The sequence below is a fragment of the Monomorium pharaonis genome, chromosome 5, assembly GCF_013373865.1.
Source record: "Monomorium pharaonis isolate MP-MQ-018 chromosome 5, ASM1337386v2, whole genome shotgun sequence".
Taxonomy (NCBI): domain Eukaryota; kingdom Metazoa; phylum Arthropoda; class Insecta; order Hymenoptera; family Formicidae; genus Monomorium; species Monomorium pharaonis.
The window spans coordinates 16,774,535-16,792,046 of record NC_050471.1 but is presented as its reverse complement, the minus strand read 5'-3'; the positions used below and the strand labels follow the sequence as shown (position 1 = coordinate 16,792,046).

Below are 17,512 nucleotides of genomic sequence, written 5' to 3'. Positions count from 1 at the left end.
TTTAGGAAGAGTTGTATAAATAATTACTATAATGGATTAGTATTTACATATTTTTTTATCGTTCTTTCTAATGTTTTGTTCCGCGCTTAATGATGATAAAAATTGGACTGACTCTTTAAGCTAAATTGTGCGAACGCAGAATAATTCGCGTATTGTTATTAATTAATTTCTCATTTTTATGGTAGAGAATATTTTTGTACAATTTATCATACTGTATCCGTATATGTGCGTTGTCAAGATTACTCTTGGACATCTATATTCTGTTCAGTGAAAGAATAATCTCGAAGCGTGTAAGAAAAGCGAAAGGAAAGGAATGGGAGCGTGATAGAACAAGAACCGGTGAGAAAAATTCAACGTGACTCGGTACAAGGGTAATTTATGCTTAAAATGTTAGTATTATTCTTAATTATGAGATAGCTCGATTGGCAGAAGGCAGTCTGGAAGCGTGAGTAAGCGACCAAACATGCAAATTTTGAAGGAAAAAAATGTGATATGGTACAAGGCTGAAAATTGGTATTTACATTGTTTTTGTAAATGTAATGAAGGAAAAAAAATTGGCAGAAACGTAGGTGGAGGCTGATGGATTGGCAGAAGTCATCAACGTTATAAAAAAATTACTGAAAAATACGTGATAAGGTACATCTGTTAATTTGCATATTTACTTCTAAGGTAATATAAAAACTGTATGTAAATCGGCAGAAGTAAAAACGGAAGATTAATACTGAAAAAGTTGATGAAATGTGTGTATAACGAAGGAAAACCGTATAACGCATGCTTTGAGGACAATTAAAAAATTCCTGTGAATGTTAAGTTTATAATTTATTAACTTCTGCCCTCCAAATTTGCTTATTATGTACATGTATATATTGAATTAGTGTACATCTGTGTCTTTCGGCGAGAAAGGTTGGTTGGACACAATTGTTGTTCTAAAACAAGTTTTCCATGTGCCTACAGCAATAATTGTGTTGAACTGTCTTTTTTTGCCGAATGATGCAGATGTACTCTAAATCAATATATATGTATACATATATAATAAACAAATTTTAGTGAGAGGAGTTGATAAATTATACATTTTACGTAGACAGTAAGAACTTTTTATTTGTCCTCAAAGCATGCGTTATAATGTTTTCCTCAAATATTCTCATAATTTGAGGAATATTACAAAAGCGAGCGCAGTTTTCTTATCATTTAAACGAATCAAGTCGTTGAAAAAAGCCGTAAGAGTTTTGTTATTGAAATAACATATTGTCATTGTTTATAATTTTTTTCCCAACACTTCTATATGCGATTAGAGCAATAAAAGTGTCCAACTGTTTTTTCTTGCTAAATAACGCAGATGTACACTAATTTAATATATACATGTATATAATGAATGAATAATTGGGGAAATAGTTGATAAATTATACATTTTACGAACACAGTGGGAATTTTGTATTTGTCCTCAAAGCATGCGTTATAAGGTTTTCCTCAAGTAATCGCATATTATGAGGACTTACAAAAGTGAGTTTTTATATCATTTAAATGAATCAAGTAATTGAGAAAAACCACAAGTGCGTTGTTATGGGAATAGCAATATAAACCATTATATGTTAGTTCCTTAACAACGCTTTTGCGGCTTTTTTAATTACTTGATTTATTTAAATGATAAGAAAACTCACTTTTATAATAGTCCTCATAATATGCGATTACTTGAGGAAAACCGTATAACGCATGCTTTGAGGACACTTAAAAAATTCCCACTGTGAATGTGAAATGTATAATTTATCAACTCCTGCCCTCCAAATTTGTTTATTATGTACATGTATATATTGAATTAGTGTACATCTGTATCTTTCGGCGAGAAAAAACGGTCCGACACAATTATTGTTCTAAAACTAGTTTTCCATGTGCCTACAGCAATAATTGTGTTGAACTGTCCTTTCTTGCAGAATGACGCAGATGTACACTACAAATCAATATATATATATGTATATAATGAACAAATTTTAGTGGGAGGAGTTGATAAATTATACATTTTACGTAGACAGTGAGAACTTTTTATTTGTCCTCAAAGCATGTGTTATAATGTTTTCCTCAAGTATTCGCATAATTTGAGGACTATTATAAAAGCGAGCGCAGTTTTCTTATCCTTTAAACGAAACAAGTCGTTGAATAAAGCTATAAAAGTTTTGTTATTGAAATAACAACATATAGTCGTTGTTTATAATTTTTTTCATAACACTTCTCTGTGCGCTTAGAACACTAAACGTGTTCAACTGTTTTTTTTCATCGAATGACGCAGATGTACACTATTTTAATATATACATGTACATATATAACGAATGAATATTTTGGGAAAGAGTTGGTAAATTATATTTTACATACACAGTGGGAATATTTTTTATTTGTCTTCAAAGCATGCGTTATAAGGTTTTCTTTAAGTAATCGCATAATTTAAGGATTATGAGGCACCTCTACTGACGGAGTATTTGCGGGATGCCAGAGGCGAAAGCTTCTCCCCCCCCTCCCGTGTACGCGTGTGTGTGCCCCTCTGAATGCTGGATTTTGTCTAATAATATTTTATATACATAAATTTTATTTAGGAAGATAATAGATTAGAAATGCAGCAAATATAATTTATTCGAGATATAGAGATGTCGCTTTACTTGCAATTTTATTGTCGACAAATCCGGAAATATAAACAAAGGGCTGACAAAGATGCACGGTTCGGAACTTATAACGGCCTGCCAGAGATCGCTATCGCCAACGCACCGCTTTGATCCTGCCGCCGAATAGATCGTTGCCGCGACGCGGACACATTAAAGAAAATACAGAAGCATTAAAGTTTCCTACATTTAAATACATTTTTCAGTTTTATAAATTATGTGTCCAATACATTTAGTCTTTAAGCGTAAACCTAAATTGGCTAGATGGCAATACCGCTACGTCCTGAATTTTACAAAGTGGGAGTGAAACCAAGCAATAGGAGATCACCCTGCGTTAATAGATACAGGGTTTCAAACAGTCTATTAACGCGGGGCTTCACTATATCGAAAGAAACTGCAAGAGTTTTATGTAAATAACAACATATATTCGTTGTTTGTACATTTCTTCCTATACTTCTGTATGCGGCTAGAACGATAAGTGTATTGGATCTTTCTCGCCGAATGACGTAGATGTACACTAATTCAATATATACATTTGTTTAGTAAACAGATGTTTGGAAAACAGTTGTTAAATTACTATCGAATCGTGTCGATAATGGGGGAGGGGGATGAATACCAATTTTAACTGAATATCGTACATCTAACATCGGATAGTTTGGACACAGTGATTCCTATAAGAATTTAATTCGCGAGCACCTGCGTTAATCGGCCTTCATTATTTTACCTAAACTTTTTAAGAAAATAGATCTACTAGAGTAAGACTGATTTTACTCTTTGAAGGGGTGGGGTATTAATCCCCCTCCCCTAAAATTCACCAGTGTGTTAAATCACATTTTACATATCTGGATATTTATTTGACCTCAAAGCATGCGTTATAAGCATTTCTTCAAGTAATCGCATAATATGAAGACTATTGTAGATGCTTAAAAATTAGTGTATTACCCGAATTATCTAAATAAGTGAAGAGAGAGAGATAGAGAGAGAGAGCAGACTAAACTTTAAGTAAAAGACTACTATTTTACGGTATGTCACGGTTTACCATTACTTAATTTTTCACGAATTTTTATTCTAGAATTTTATTATAATTGTTATATGGGTGTTATAAACATTAAAAATGACCTAAAATTTGAATCATTTTAGCACACCCTACATATACATATAATAGATAAATTAGTCTTTCAAGTATGTGATTACTTTAAGGATGATCTTCAATTTAAGTGCATGTTTTAAGGACAATTTAAATACTTCCATTGTATATATGAATCGCATAATTCGGGAACTGTCCTCGAAATATTCATTTATTATGTATGTAGTTGTCCTCGAAGTATACCATTAATATATGGAACACCTCAAATTTAAACGCATGCTTTGAGGACAAGATAAATATTCTTCTATAAATTTCTTTTTATATATAAAATGTATGATTCAAGGACAGTCCTCGATGTATTCGCTTATTATATATATAATACTGCCCCCAAAACATGCATTGTGTATAAAAAGTTTATTAACTTAATAATTATTCTTTTATATAGAATTTAATTGCTTGGATTATCCTATTATAGTTGTATTACACACGATTACGCTAAAAAAGAAGTATGTCTCAAACTATGCGTTTGACATATATATATATATTTTTTTTTTTTTCTCATTAAAATTCAAACCCGACGCTTCGTCACGATACCTCAATTCGAGCAGGCACTTTCTGACGCGAACATGAGATCAACACGCATTGATCTCATGTCGCGGCTCGGCAATGAGCATTAAATCAAGAAATAATTAGTGAACCACCGTAATTAACGACGCGACACCTCTCTCATCAAAACCACACCACAAAAATTCCTTACTTAACTATTTTAAAACACCTAAAATCTTTAAGTAAAAAGACGAAACATTGTTAAATAAACATTTTCACAGCATCCTTGGGGGAGAAGAGCCCCTCTCGCCCTGCGGGGCCACCAAACTCTCCTATATAAACCGCTGAAATCGCGAAGAAATAGAGCATTTCCCTGTTAGATTTCTCACAGGATTGCTCCCAGCGGAAACTGTCTTTCCATATTAGTAAGAATTATCACAGGTACGACTCATTCTCTGTGTCACATCGTGCCGCGAGTCAACGACTCTGTTCAAATCATACGAGCAAAATCCGTTCAAGTATACTTTACTCTCCTTTCAAATTATATTATAAGAATTCAATAATAATATTTCTTTCGATTTATATTATAAGAATTTAATAGTAATATCTCTTTCAAGTTATATTTCTAAATTCAATAAATACGCATATATTGTTACATATATAAAAGAGACAATTAATATAATTTTTCTTCTCTCTCCTTTATGATAGACACGCTTGGCCTGTCAGAGGTGCTCTATTCTTCCTTCTCTCTTTTCGCCTTCGACCATTTCTCTCCTTCCATAAGGTAGATGCGCTTGATCTGTCAGAGGCGCCCTACCTTTTTTCCCTCCCCATTTCCTCCTTTTAAATTCATTCTCTACAAAACCACATCAACCTAAAGTAAATTGAAAATATAATAATAAATACATACAATACTTTAGTCATAGTAACACACTATGAGTCGAGATCGTAAAAGCGGATGGAAGCGGCAGTTAAAAAGATTTAAAAAATCGTACTTCGAGAGCGGAACTTTCGACCCTCGGATCTTCTCCACTGGGTGGCAATACTCTCCAAGGAGTCCATCCGAGCGACCACCATCACCAGACCCGTTCGCACTTCGACCTGATCAAACACCTCCTCCAACTCAGCGCCCCATAAAACTTCTCTTATTGAAACAAAGGATAGCGCATCCTGCTTTAGAACCAATTCCTACAAGGAAGCCAACACGCCCCCTTCCCATCCACCGCCAAATTGGACGAAAAGATATAAAGATATAAAGGACAATCTCCCCCTCCGCCCAAAGTCCCGAATGACACACGACATACTATTTACCGGACGCGTAGTGGTATTAATTCCCCCTAAAGGATATAATATCAAATCCATCACAAATAAGGAAATTATAATCGAAAAAATAAACATATAATTTATAAATAAATATAAAAAAAATATATATATATATATGTACAATTTAGAAATAAAAACCAAAATTACAATTTAATTAAAATAACCTAGAGGCACGCGAGAAAGAATTAAAACGACTTGTACCCTCCATTCGATAGATGCGCTTGGCCTGTCTGAGGCGCACTATCCTGCCTCACCTCCCCTCCTTACCACTCTTTTACCTTCCATAGAATAGACGCGTTTGGTCTGTCTGAGGCGCTCTACTTCGTATCCCCTCAGACCTTTCCCTATCCATAAATCGACTCGCAACACACCAAGTATCGCCCGTTGCTTACCGCTCGGCCCCGTGGCGATATTACTCTTCGTGTAAATTAACGAAAATACGAGCATATACGCGAAATACACACGCATTTATATATACACATTTTATATATTCCTACCAACATTACGTCCCGGCACACCTATACTCATACATACAAAAAATGTAGGACGTAACATTGCGCTGAAGGTGAACAGCCGCGCAGTGCATAAAGAGCTGCAACAAAAAAAAAAGAGAACCGACGAATATTGCTACAAGATGATGGAGATAGCAGCCCGAGCGAATGTCGAGACGAAGGCAGTCCTTCTATATCATCGACGGTATTGACGATGAGGGGTACCGTAAGTCTATATTGTACGAAAACTGTGCACAAATTAAAAGACAGATTCGATGTATACGCAAATATGCTCGGTAAAGTAAAGTCGAAAGTGAGCGAAACTAAGAAAAAACTGCATTCAAACACGGAAAATAAAGACGCGAAACGTTGTTATAACTGCAGCAATAGTAATCACTTGGCATGCCCATCAAAAGAACGAGGTACCAAATGTTTCGGGTGTAATAAATACGGGCACGTAGCAGCAAAATGCCCCGAAGGCGCAAACGCAAAAAAGAAAAAAAGTTGTAATATCGTGCAGTCGGGCTCCGGCAAATGCCGTAAAGACGTTGTTGTAAATGGTACGAAGTTGAGTGCAATTGATTCGGGCAGCGACATTAGCTTGATAGGCAAAGAGCAATATAAACAAATCGGGTCGCCGATTCTCGGGAACCGCACGATACATTCCGAGGAGCGGGCTTGGAAGAAAACACAACGTTAAAGGATATACACTTAAAGATTTGTATTGATATGGAAATTTACGACGTTGTAGTACACTTCGTTTATGACGGAATAATTAAACACGGTACGCTTATAGGATCCGATTTCTTGAATAATGTCGAAGTACATATAAAAAAGGGAATTGTAAACATTTCAAGAATCACAAACGATTCCGCGGAATTATCAGAGGTTTTTAAAATCGACACAATACAAGATAACGTCGTGGGTTTATCGCATATCCAAGATGAAAATATTAAAAAGGACCTGGAATATCTAGTTAGAGAGTATAAGCCTAAGAAAGAGAAAGAGGTAGGCGTTGAAATAACGCTAGTCGTAAAAGACGATATTCCAGTTGCCCAAAGCGTGCGCAGACTATCTGTAGCGGAAAAAACCGAAGTAGATTCGCAAATTCGCACGTGGCTTGATGGGGATAGTAAAAACGTCGTGTTCTGATTACGCTAGTTCCATAGTACAGAAAAACTGGTAAAGAAAAAAAAATGGCGCGACGAGGATTTGTGTGGACTATCGTAAACTAAATGAAAAGATAGTTAAAACTCAATATCCCCTACCGTTGATCGAAGATCCATTGGATTTTCTGCAAGGCGCGAGAGTATATAGCACTTTAGATTTAGAAAATGGCTTTTTCCATGTACTTGTCGAGGAATCTAGTTGTAAATACACCGCGTTTGTTGTCCCTAATAAACACTACGAATTTTTAAAGATGCCATTCGGTTTCTGTACTTCTCCAGCGTATTTCCAGAAATACATCAACGCAGTCTTTCGTGATTTGACAAAGAGAGGGATTATCGCGATATATATGGACGATCTAATTGTGCCATCAATGAACGTACTAGATGGATTATCACGGCTTAAGTTGGTACTAGAAACGGCGGCTGAGCACGGATTATCATTTAATTGGGTAAAGTGTCAGCTGTTAAAGTCAAAAGTAAATTATTTGGGGTACGTAATAGAGCAGTAAGATACTTCCCAAACCCAAGCAGAAGTCATGCAAAAAATGCGCGAATTTCAACCATGTACATTGGAAATCTACAAATACATGTGAACTTTACTTTGTTTGCAATGTACACAAGAGTTAGCGACGTGCGGGAGGGGAAGGCGAAGGCCCCCCTTTGCACTCCGTCGTGTGCGTGCGTGCGTGCGTGCGTGCGCAAACAATTTTTTTAAATGTAATTTTTATGAATGTATGGAGAGAATTGTATTAATTATAATAAATCGTTTTGGGAACAACAAAGTATTTAAATAATTACTTTTTAGTTTTTTAATTTGACTAAGAGTTTCATCAGTATATTTCTGTGTCTTATCCATGTATCCGGCTTGCATAGAATGCATGACAGTTACTACATAGACTAAGACAGATAATTCTTATAAATAATCCTTGGGCATCCATATAAAGATATTTCCAATTTTGCAGCTTGTGATCACAATCATCGACAGATCAGCTGTGTGGCATTATGGTCTCTATACTTTGTTGTAATTGTTTCAGACAAGATTTCATGCTTTTTACCTATGTCAATACATTGCAAAAGAATAACAAACCGTTCACTTCATCCTATCACCCTATTTTTTTGTAAAATTACATTTGATACCTTCAAGTAGACATATTCAGTTAGCCACGGTTAATTCCGAGTTAATTATATTGTATAATATTTAGGAGAGAGAATCACTTAAACCAGTGCTCGGAATTAGTTGCACATTTCGCCTCGATTCCTGAGGCACCGCCTGCTATGCCCCCACTACCGCTGTAGGCTCGACGGCCGAGCCGCCGATCGCGCGCTTGGCCTTGTGTCTCAGGAGCGTTCTACGATAGATATGTCTGGTCTATTCGCGTGATTAAAAAATTCTCTTGCGCTGTGAATAATTTTTTTATTTTTACAGACAATTAAAGTTATTAATATTATTTTTCCTCCTGGGTGATGTGGAAAGCTATTGACAAAATTGCAATTATTACATTGTGTTATATTATGTTCATTATATGTATATACAAATATATTTATAAACGTAAAAATAATATTAATAACTTTAATTGTCTGTAAAAATAAAAAAATTATTCACAGCGCAAGAAAATTTTTTAATCACGCGAATGAACCAGGCATATCTATCGTAGAACGCTCCTGAGACACAAGGCCACGCGCGCGATCGGCGGCTCGGCCGTCGAGCCTACAGCGGTAGTGGGGGCATAGCAGGCGGTGCCTCAGGAATCGAGGCAAAATGTGCAACTAATTCCGAGCACTGACTTAAACAAAGAGAGAAAGAGAGAGAGAGAGAGAAAGAATACACACACATGCATATATATGTACATACATGCTTACACACACACACGCACGCACGCACGCACACACACACAGGGGCTTGTGGTGCTCAAAACTTTGAAGTGCTCAAAAAGTCGCAACCCATGTGGTAAGTTTGGTAGGTTACTGTGTCCGTTTGGTCTGTGCGCATTTGGTCCGTGCGCATTTGGTCCGTGTGCATCTGGTCCGTGCGCATTTGGTCCGTGCGGATTTGGTCTGTGCGCATTTGGTCTGTGTCCGTTTCACTCAGCTTGCTGTGTCCGTTTATTACTGTGCGCATCTGGGACGCTCCCATTCCGTGCATGCCCTAAAAATTTTGTAACCCCGATAACTCTTGAACCAAAAATCCTAAAATTATAAAAATACCATATATCAAGCCAGTATGTCTCAAAATATCCAAATACGCAACTTTTATTTCAACCTTGAAACTCAAAATTTCAATTTCGAAATTTTCAAAAATTCAAAATAGCCATTAGAAGCGCTCTTAAAAACAAACATTTTTGGCGCAAACTAGAATCCTGTATCTCAAACCGTTCTCGAGTTATAAGCAATCCAAAGATTAGAAAACTACCTCCCAAAAAACGAAAATATAAGCCCTCCTGATGGTACTGGTACTGTTCCGCCCTTCCACCGATGTCTGGTTCATGAGATATAATTATTTAAGTGTTTTGCTTGGGAATATACGAGTAAAATATTAATTAACAAATGGAAAATTGTTACTAAACAAATTAATTTTACTAATTTCACTATGCCAAATTAAAATAACTATTTCAAAATTCATTATACCAAACTTTCATGAACCTAACTATTAATTGTCTAATTGTTTATTGCTAATAAACAATTAGAGCCTATAAAATCGAAGGCACGGCTAGTAAAAACTAATAACAGAATTATTGCGCCAACCCTGTGCGAATAAGAATTACATTCTACTAATTAACGAATTATTTTATTAAGCACCAGAGTGTTATATAAGCCTTAATTAATATAAAATCATTGTTACAATAAACTTGACAACTAAACATTAAAAACTTTATAATTATCTTGGACACTTTCTTGACATAAAGGTCCTGTAAAATTTTATCTTGATCAGCTTTACAGTCTATAGATAAAATTATTACAGATATAACTAATTAACTAACAATTACCTTTACTAATATCAAAACTCTACTACGAGTTAAGAACAATTTTTGAGGCTTTTGCAAGATACCTGACAAGCGTATAAACTATCGAAGTGCATACAATTGTAAACGATTAATTAAGGATAATTTTAATTAACCGTAACCTTATAATTAATAATATGTATTGGCACCATCGCTCTTGAAGCCTGAAAAACAATAACTGTTTAGGAAATTGTTCGCGCCAAGCTGAAGCGCGCGCAACCCCAAAATTCAAACGAAACAATTCCCAGGTAGCAAGGTGACGTCTAATTGACGGCATTTTTTGGTCATTTTATGACGAACCAGACGTCATAATGTCGAGATAAAATGACGTCTAAATGTCGTAAAACTGACGTACATTTGTCTCATCTTAACGACGTCATATATTGACGTCAAAAATACGTCATTATTTTCATATTATTGACGTCATTTTCAAGAAGCTAGTATCGTACATTTGACGGTATTTTATTGTTATTTTTATGAAAAAACATAGGTTTTTAGGTTACATTTAATAAAGACGACATTTTAACGTCATTTTTATGACTATCCCAGGTAGTAAAAGCCGTTATTTTGACGTTTTAGAAAATATTTCGGGTACATGTCCTATATATGCAGTACTTGCATTATGAAAATATCGAAATAACATAATTATAATGTAAAAAAAAATCTACGTTGTTTCTCAACAAGCATCACGACCCACCACACCATAGTCACGTTTGGAATTGCCTAACTTCCGCGGTCACCCATCCAACTCTGAACCGCCGTCGACGTTGCTTGACTTCGAAGATCGTACGCTACTTAGCCCTTTGTGATGATCCATGAACACTTGATGATCATGAATACATATTTGTTATAGATCAGTTCAATAGATGCGAGAAACATGAAACTTGTAGTTAACTAATATTTTTATAAATAAATATAAATTTATAGTTTTTTTCCTGATTTTTACATATGCAAAATAACATGTGGAATAACTTATAGAAATATGTTTTTGCTCTGTTCTTTTGATAAAGCTAAATTATACCTCAGACAAAACGCAATATTTATAAAATATTTATAAAATATTTATAATATTTATTTAAATATTTTATAAATATTTATCTAAATATTTTATAAATATTTTTGTGGTCTTAGATTTGACAAATCATAAAGATTTATCATAAATATTATAAAAATATTTAGGACTTCCGTTTCCGGTGTCATAGAGAGTGACAGGTGTGTGTGTGACGTGTGAAAGAGCGAGTGAGTAAGGTGGTTAAGAAGCAGAGATTAATTGCGAGAGGGGTGGCAGTGAGAGAAGGTACGTTAGGTGGAGTAGGGGAAGAAGAGTAGGAGAGGAGAAAATAGTAATTAGTTAATTAGAGACGAAAGAGAATTGAGTGGGCAGGTTAGAGAACATAGAGAAGGTAGGGGCTAGAGAGAGGCAAACGAAGAGAAGTAGCGGGTAGGAGGGAGACACGAGCGACGCGAGTAGACGGGCGGAGAGTTAGAGAGGCAGGCGAGTGAGTTCGTAGGAGCGGTATAGAAAGAAGTAAGTAAGTTAGGAGTACAATAAGGAAGGTATGGCGGAAAACGAAAATAGAGAGGAGGAGGGATTAGGAGGAGAGGAACAGATGGGGGAAGAGGGAGATAAGGGGGGAGGATTAAAAAACAAGGGGGATGTAGCGAAAAAGAAGGGGAGGCCGACAAATTTAGAAAGGCTGACTAGGGAAAGAACAAGAAGCATGAATAGCATAGAAGAAATGTTGATAAGGGGAAAAAGGAAGGAACGAGAGCAGGATGAGGAGGGGATGGAGATAATGGAAGAGGAGGAGATACTTAAAAGAAGCAGGATAGGAAAGGGGTCTCCGGAAACGAATGAGTGTAGAGGGGGCAATTTGGGTAAAATATTAGAGGAATTAGGAAAGCTGGGAAAGAAAATGGATGAAGGAAAGGAGGAGTTGAAGAAACAGATAGCAGATCTAAAAAATAGGTGGGAGGAGGAAAGGAGAGAAATGAGGGATAGGATAGAGTTGATGGAAAAAAGAATAGAAGACTTAGAAGAGAAATTGGAGAAGGAGGGGGATAAAAGGAGGGAAACTTTAAAAGAAGAGGGGAGAAAGGAAGGAAAGGAGGGGGCAGGGGGGATAACGAGAAGAATGAGAGAGGTCGAAGTAAGGTTAGACAAAAGGGAGAGGGAATCAAGGAGAAATAATATAATAGTCAAAGGAATTAAGATAGGAGAGGGAAAGGTGGAAGAGACAATAAAGGAGCTTTGGGGGGAAATGGGTATAGAAGAGAGCCTAAGAGAGGTAAGGAGAGTAGGGGGGGTAGACAGAGAGGGGAGAGGGATGATGTTAGTAAAGTTAGGAAGCTTGGAGAGCAAGAGGAGAGTGATGGAGGCAAAGAAGAGACTAAAAGGTAGAAGGGAGAGGATAGATGACGATTTAACGAGAGAGGAGAGAAGAGCGAGATGGAAAATAGAAAGGGAAGCAGATAAAGAGAGGGAAAAAGGGAAGAGAGTTAATGTAGGATATATGAGGATGTGGGTAGATGGGAAAGTAAAGATATGGGATGAGATAGGAGAAATGTGGTTTGGAGATAAGGTAAACGAGTAAGGAGAGGCAGTATGAGGGGAGGAAAAGGGGAAGGAGGAGAGGGGAAGGAGAGAAGGGGAGGAGAGATGGAACGAGGAGGGGGGGAATACAAAGTAGGATTTTGGAACGTAGCAGGGTTGGGGAATAAGGACAAAGACTTCTGGGAAGGCTTGAAGGATTGGGATGTAATAGTAATGAGTGAGACGTGGGTGGATAAGGGGGGATGGGTGAAAGTGAAGGAAAAGTTACCGAAGGGTTATGCGTGGGAGGCACAGTGGGCGGGTAGAGATAAATTAAAAGGGAGGGCAAAAGGGGGGATGGTGATAGGAATAAGAAAGGAGATAAAGATAGATAGAAGTGAGCAGGGGGGGGAGATAGAGGGGGTGTTGATAAAGAAAATATGTCTAGGAGATGATTGGTGGAGGGTGATAGGAGTTTATGTAAATAAAGACCTAGAAGCTAAAATGGAGTCGTTGAAAGGGTGGATGGAAGGGAGAGAGGAGGGAGTGAGGATGATTATAGGAGGAGATTTCAATGTAAGAACGGGTAGAGAGGGGGGAAGATATATGGAAGGTGAGGGGAAGAGAGAATCGAGAGATGTTACGGTAAATAGTGAAGGGAGGAAGTTCTGTAGGTTCATAGGAGAGATGGGATACGCGATTATAAATGGGGATGTGAAGGGGGATGAGAGAGGGGAATGGACGCATGTGGGATGGAAGGGAGGATCGGTAATTGATTACGTGATCGGGGACGAGGAAATGAGAGAAAGGCTGATTAAAATGGAGGTGGAGGATAAAATAGATTCGGATCATCAGCCAGTGTCGGTGTGGTTAAAAGGAAGGAAGGAAAAGAGGAGGAACAGAGAAGAAAAAGATAGAGGGAGAGAGAAAGTAGTGTGGTCGGAGGAAGGGAGGAAAAGATTTGCGGAGAAGTATGGGGTTATAAATTCGGGGGACATAGAGGTGGAGGAAGAATGGGGAAGGATGAAAAGGAAGATAGAAGAGGCTATGGAGAACATGGTAAAGAAAAGGGTTGGGGGGGGGGAGGAAGGGATGGTGGGATGAGGAGTGTAGAGAGGGGAAGAGGAGAGTGAGAAGGGAACTAAGGAGGTGGAAAAGAAAGGGAGGGGATGGGGAGGAGTTCAGGAGGGAAAAAGGGAAATACAAGAGACTATGTGAGGAAAAGAAGGATAAGGAGAGAGAAGAGTGGGAGAAGGAGGTAGCGAGGGCGAGGTCGGAGGGGCAGGTATGGAAGATAGTAAATAAGGAGCGGAAAAAGAGAGGGAGGGTGGATGAGTCAATAGAAATAGAAGAATGGGACGGCTACTTTAGAAAGTTGTTGGGAGGGGTGGAAGAGAGGGTAAGGATGGAATGGGTAGGAGAGAGGGTGGAGGATGAGGAGGAGGAAATAGGTAGGGAAGAGATAAGGAGAGTAGTGAAAGGTTTGAAGGTGGGGAAGGCATCGGGAGAAGATGGGATACCGAATGAGGTGTGGAAATATGGAGGGGAGGAGTTGGAGATTAGTTTGTGGAAATTATGTAATAGGGTATGGAAAGGAGAGGGTTGGCCAGAAGGGTGGAAGGAAGGAATAGTAGTACCTATAGTGAAAAAGGGGGAAGGAGTAAAAGTAGAGGAGTACAGAGGAGTAACGTTATTGCAAACGGCGTATAAGGTGTACACGGCAGTATTGGCAGAAAGGTTAAGGATAGAGTTAGAAGAGAAAAGTATTTTACCGCCGAGTCAAGCGGGGTTCAGAAGGGGATGGGGTACAGTGGATAATGTGTACGTCCTGAACTATTTGATGAACAGGCAATTAGAGAAGAGGGGGGGGAAATTAATCTTATTATTTGTAGACATGAAGGCGGCTTTTGATTCGGTAGACAGAGAAGTTTTGGTGACAGCAATGAGAAAGAGAGGAGTAAGAGAGGGGCTAGTCAAGAGATGTGGAGAGGTGCTAAAAGAGACAGGAAGTAGGGTGAAGGTAGGAAAAACGGAAGGGAGAAAGTTTTGGACAGAAAGGGGTGTAAGACAGGGGTGCCCGTTAAGTCCGTGCCTGTTTACCTTGCTTTTGGCGGATATAGATGAAAAATTTGAGAAAGGAGGATGGGGGGGAATTGAATTGGGGGGAAAGAAAATATATTCGCTGGCATATGCAGATGATGTGGTGCTAATAGCGAAGGATGAAGAGGGAATGAAAGGGATGATGGGTAAATTGGAGAGTTATCTGGATGGGAAGAAGTTGGAAGTAAATACGGAGAAAACAAAGATTATGAGATGTAAAAGAGGTGGGGGGAGAAGGAAAAAGATAAACTGGAGATGGAAAGGAAAGAAGTTAGAGGAGGTAAATAGGTTTAAATACCTGGGGTACACGTTGCTGGCAAATGGAAAACAGGATGGGCATGTAGAAGAAAGAGTAAAAAAAGGTTCGGCTATTTTAGGACAGATCTGGGGAATAGGGAAAAGGAGGTTTGGAAGAGACTGGGGGAGAAGGCTATGGTTATTTGATAGGTTGGTGTGGTCGGTGGTAAGTTACGGTGTAGAGATTTGGGGATGGAAGAGGAGAATAGGGGTAGAAAGATTGCAGGAGAGATACTTGAGATGGATGTTAGGAGTAGAGAGAAGTGTACCAGGATATATGATAAGAGAAGAATTGCAAAGGGATAGATTGGAGGGAAGAGCGGGAATGAGAGCATGGGGTTACGAAAAGAAGTTAGAAGAGGGAGGAGGGGGAGAGCTGGCAAGGAGATGTTGGATGGAGATAAAGAAGAAAGCGAGGGAGGGCAAGGCGAAGTCGGGGTGGGAAGTAGAAAGGATAAATTTCTATAAAGAGAGGGGATGGGAGATGGAGGAGGTGGAGAGGCTAAGGGAGAGAGGGAAGCTAAGAGGAGAGGAGTTGGTAAGGAGAGAGAGGGAAAAACAAAGAAAGGAAAGATGGGAGGGAATCAAGGATTCAAAATACAATGGGTGGTATTGGAGAGTAAAAGGGGAGGGGATTCCGGAATATTTAAAAAGGAATTGGGAGGAGAAAAGATGGCAAAGGATGGCAAGGTATAGGTTAGGGGGAGTAATGAGGGGGGGGAGATATTGGGAGGAGGAGGAGAGGAGGACATGTAGGTTATGCGGATGGGGGGAGGAGACGTGGGAGCATGTTTGGGAAGAGTGTATAGACTGGGGGGTACAAAAAAGCTGGCAGGAGATGGTGGAGGAATTATTAGGGGAGGAGGGGGAGGGAGAGTGGTGGATGGAGAGGTTAGATAGACTAAGAGAGGACAGGAGGATAGAAGAGGAGGGAGGGGAGAGGGGAGGGGGAGAAAAGAAGGTAGAGCGCGTGTGGATGAATGAATGTAAAGGAAATAGAATGGAAGAAATGTACAGCGGAAGCGGAGGTCCAAGTGTGAATGGCTGTGGAGGTATGAATGCTCTTTCTCTCTCTCAAGCGAGTGTGAATGTGAATGCGAGTAGAGCGGCGGATAATAGTTTAAGAGAGGCGAAGAATTATTGTGAGCGGAGCGGAGGTCCGCTTGTACCCCGCAAGGGATAGCAATAAATATTATTATTATTATTATTATAAAAATATTTATGAAATATTTATAAATATTTACAAAATATTACTTATACAAATCTTTATCTTTTATTTATCATAAATATTATATAAAGTATTTAATTTATATTTTAACATGTTGAATAAAGATTTTTTTTTCGTATATATAAAATATGTGTAAAATATTTATATAATATTTTGAAAAAATAAATATTAATAAATATTAATAAATATTTATCATAAATATTATGTGCTGCCTGGGATGATTCTAAAATATTGATAGTATTAATTATATAAAATATTATATTAATTTTAATAATGTTGTTTATTAACCAATCTTTAAATAATGATAGTTATAGGTAGCAAGGTGTCGTCCACTAGACCTCAATAATTTGTCATTTGAGGTCAAATCGTCAATTATTACAAAGAATTATAGTTAACGTCAGTAATTAGTCACTAATAAAATCTTATTAATACGTCGTAAAATGATCAATTAACTGACGTTGTTAATTAGTCAAGAATATGACGTCGGAAATACGTTGTAGGATGGATAAATGACTGACGTAATTAATAGGTCAAAAAATGACGTTACTATTACGTTTTAATTTGGTAACATGACGTCTGCGACCTTAAATGACGAATTATTGACGTCGTATTAACGTCACCTTGCTACCTGGGAAAGGTTTTCTAATTAATAAGACTCAAGAGAATTAAATAATATTCTCTATTAAAAGGCCTCAAGAATAAGATGCTGCACAGTAACAGGTGATGCAATTGATGATGTATACCTTGGCATTGGAACTGACATTGAAATTGTTTAGACTATCCGATACCTTTGATAACAATATGCCGCTGATTTCACCCCACTCACCTATACAATTGAAGCTGAGGCGAATTATGCAAATGTGGGGTGAGTAATTAAGATGCATTATAATATAAAAGACAGTATTTTATCCCGGCGCGACACTCCGTAATAAAAATAGTCAGCAACACTACTCCAGAAAAAGAATCTCACAAGGGAACCTCGCGAACTCGAAAATTCTGATCTTAATAAAACTTGGCATAAATGTAGAGGGGGTAAATACATGAATTTAGAAATTTATCGTAGCTGCCCATAAACGGTTTAAAGGGGTGAAACC

The 17,512-nt window shown here is 37.8% G+C and overlaps 1 protein-coding gene across 6 annotated transcripts in view; it reads left to right on the top strand.

The window, feature by feature from the left end:
- The window catches only part of LOC105830042, an 80,628-nt gene that overhangs the window by 41,315 nt on the left and 21,801 nt on the right, over positions 1-17,512 (top strand). The window contains exon 4 of one of the 6 annotated variants that reach the window (XM_036286758.1): positions 17,108-17,283. The exons of the other annotated variants lie outside the window; for them this stretch is intronic. Coding sequence (XP_036142651.1) covers positions 17,142-17,283 — 142 coding nt within the window. The 5' untranslated portion in view covers positions 17,108-17,141. The remainder of the gene's footprint in view (positions 1-17,107; positions 17,284-17,512) is intronic. 6 annotated transcript variants of the gene reach the window in all.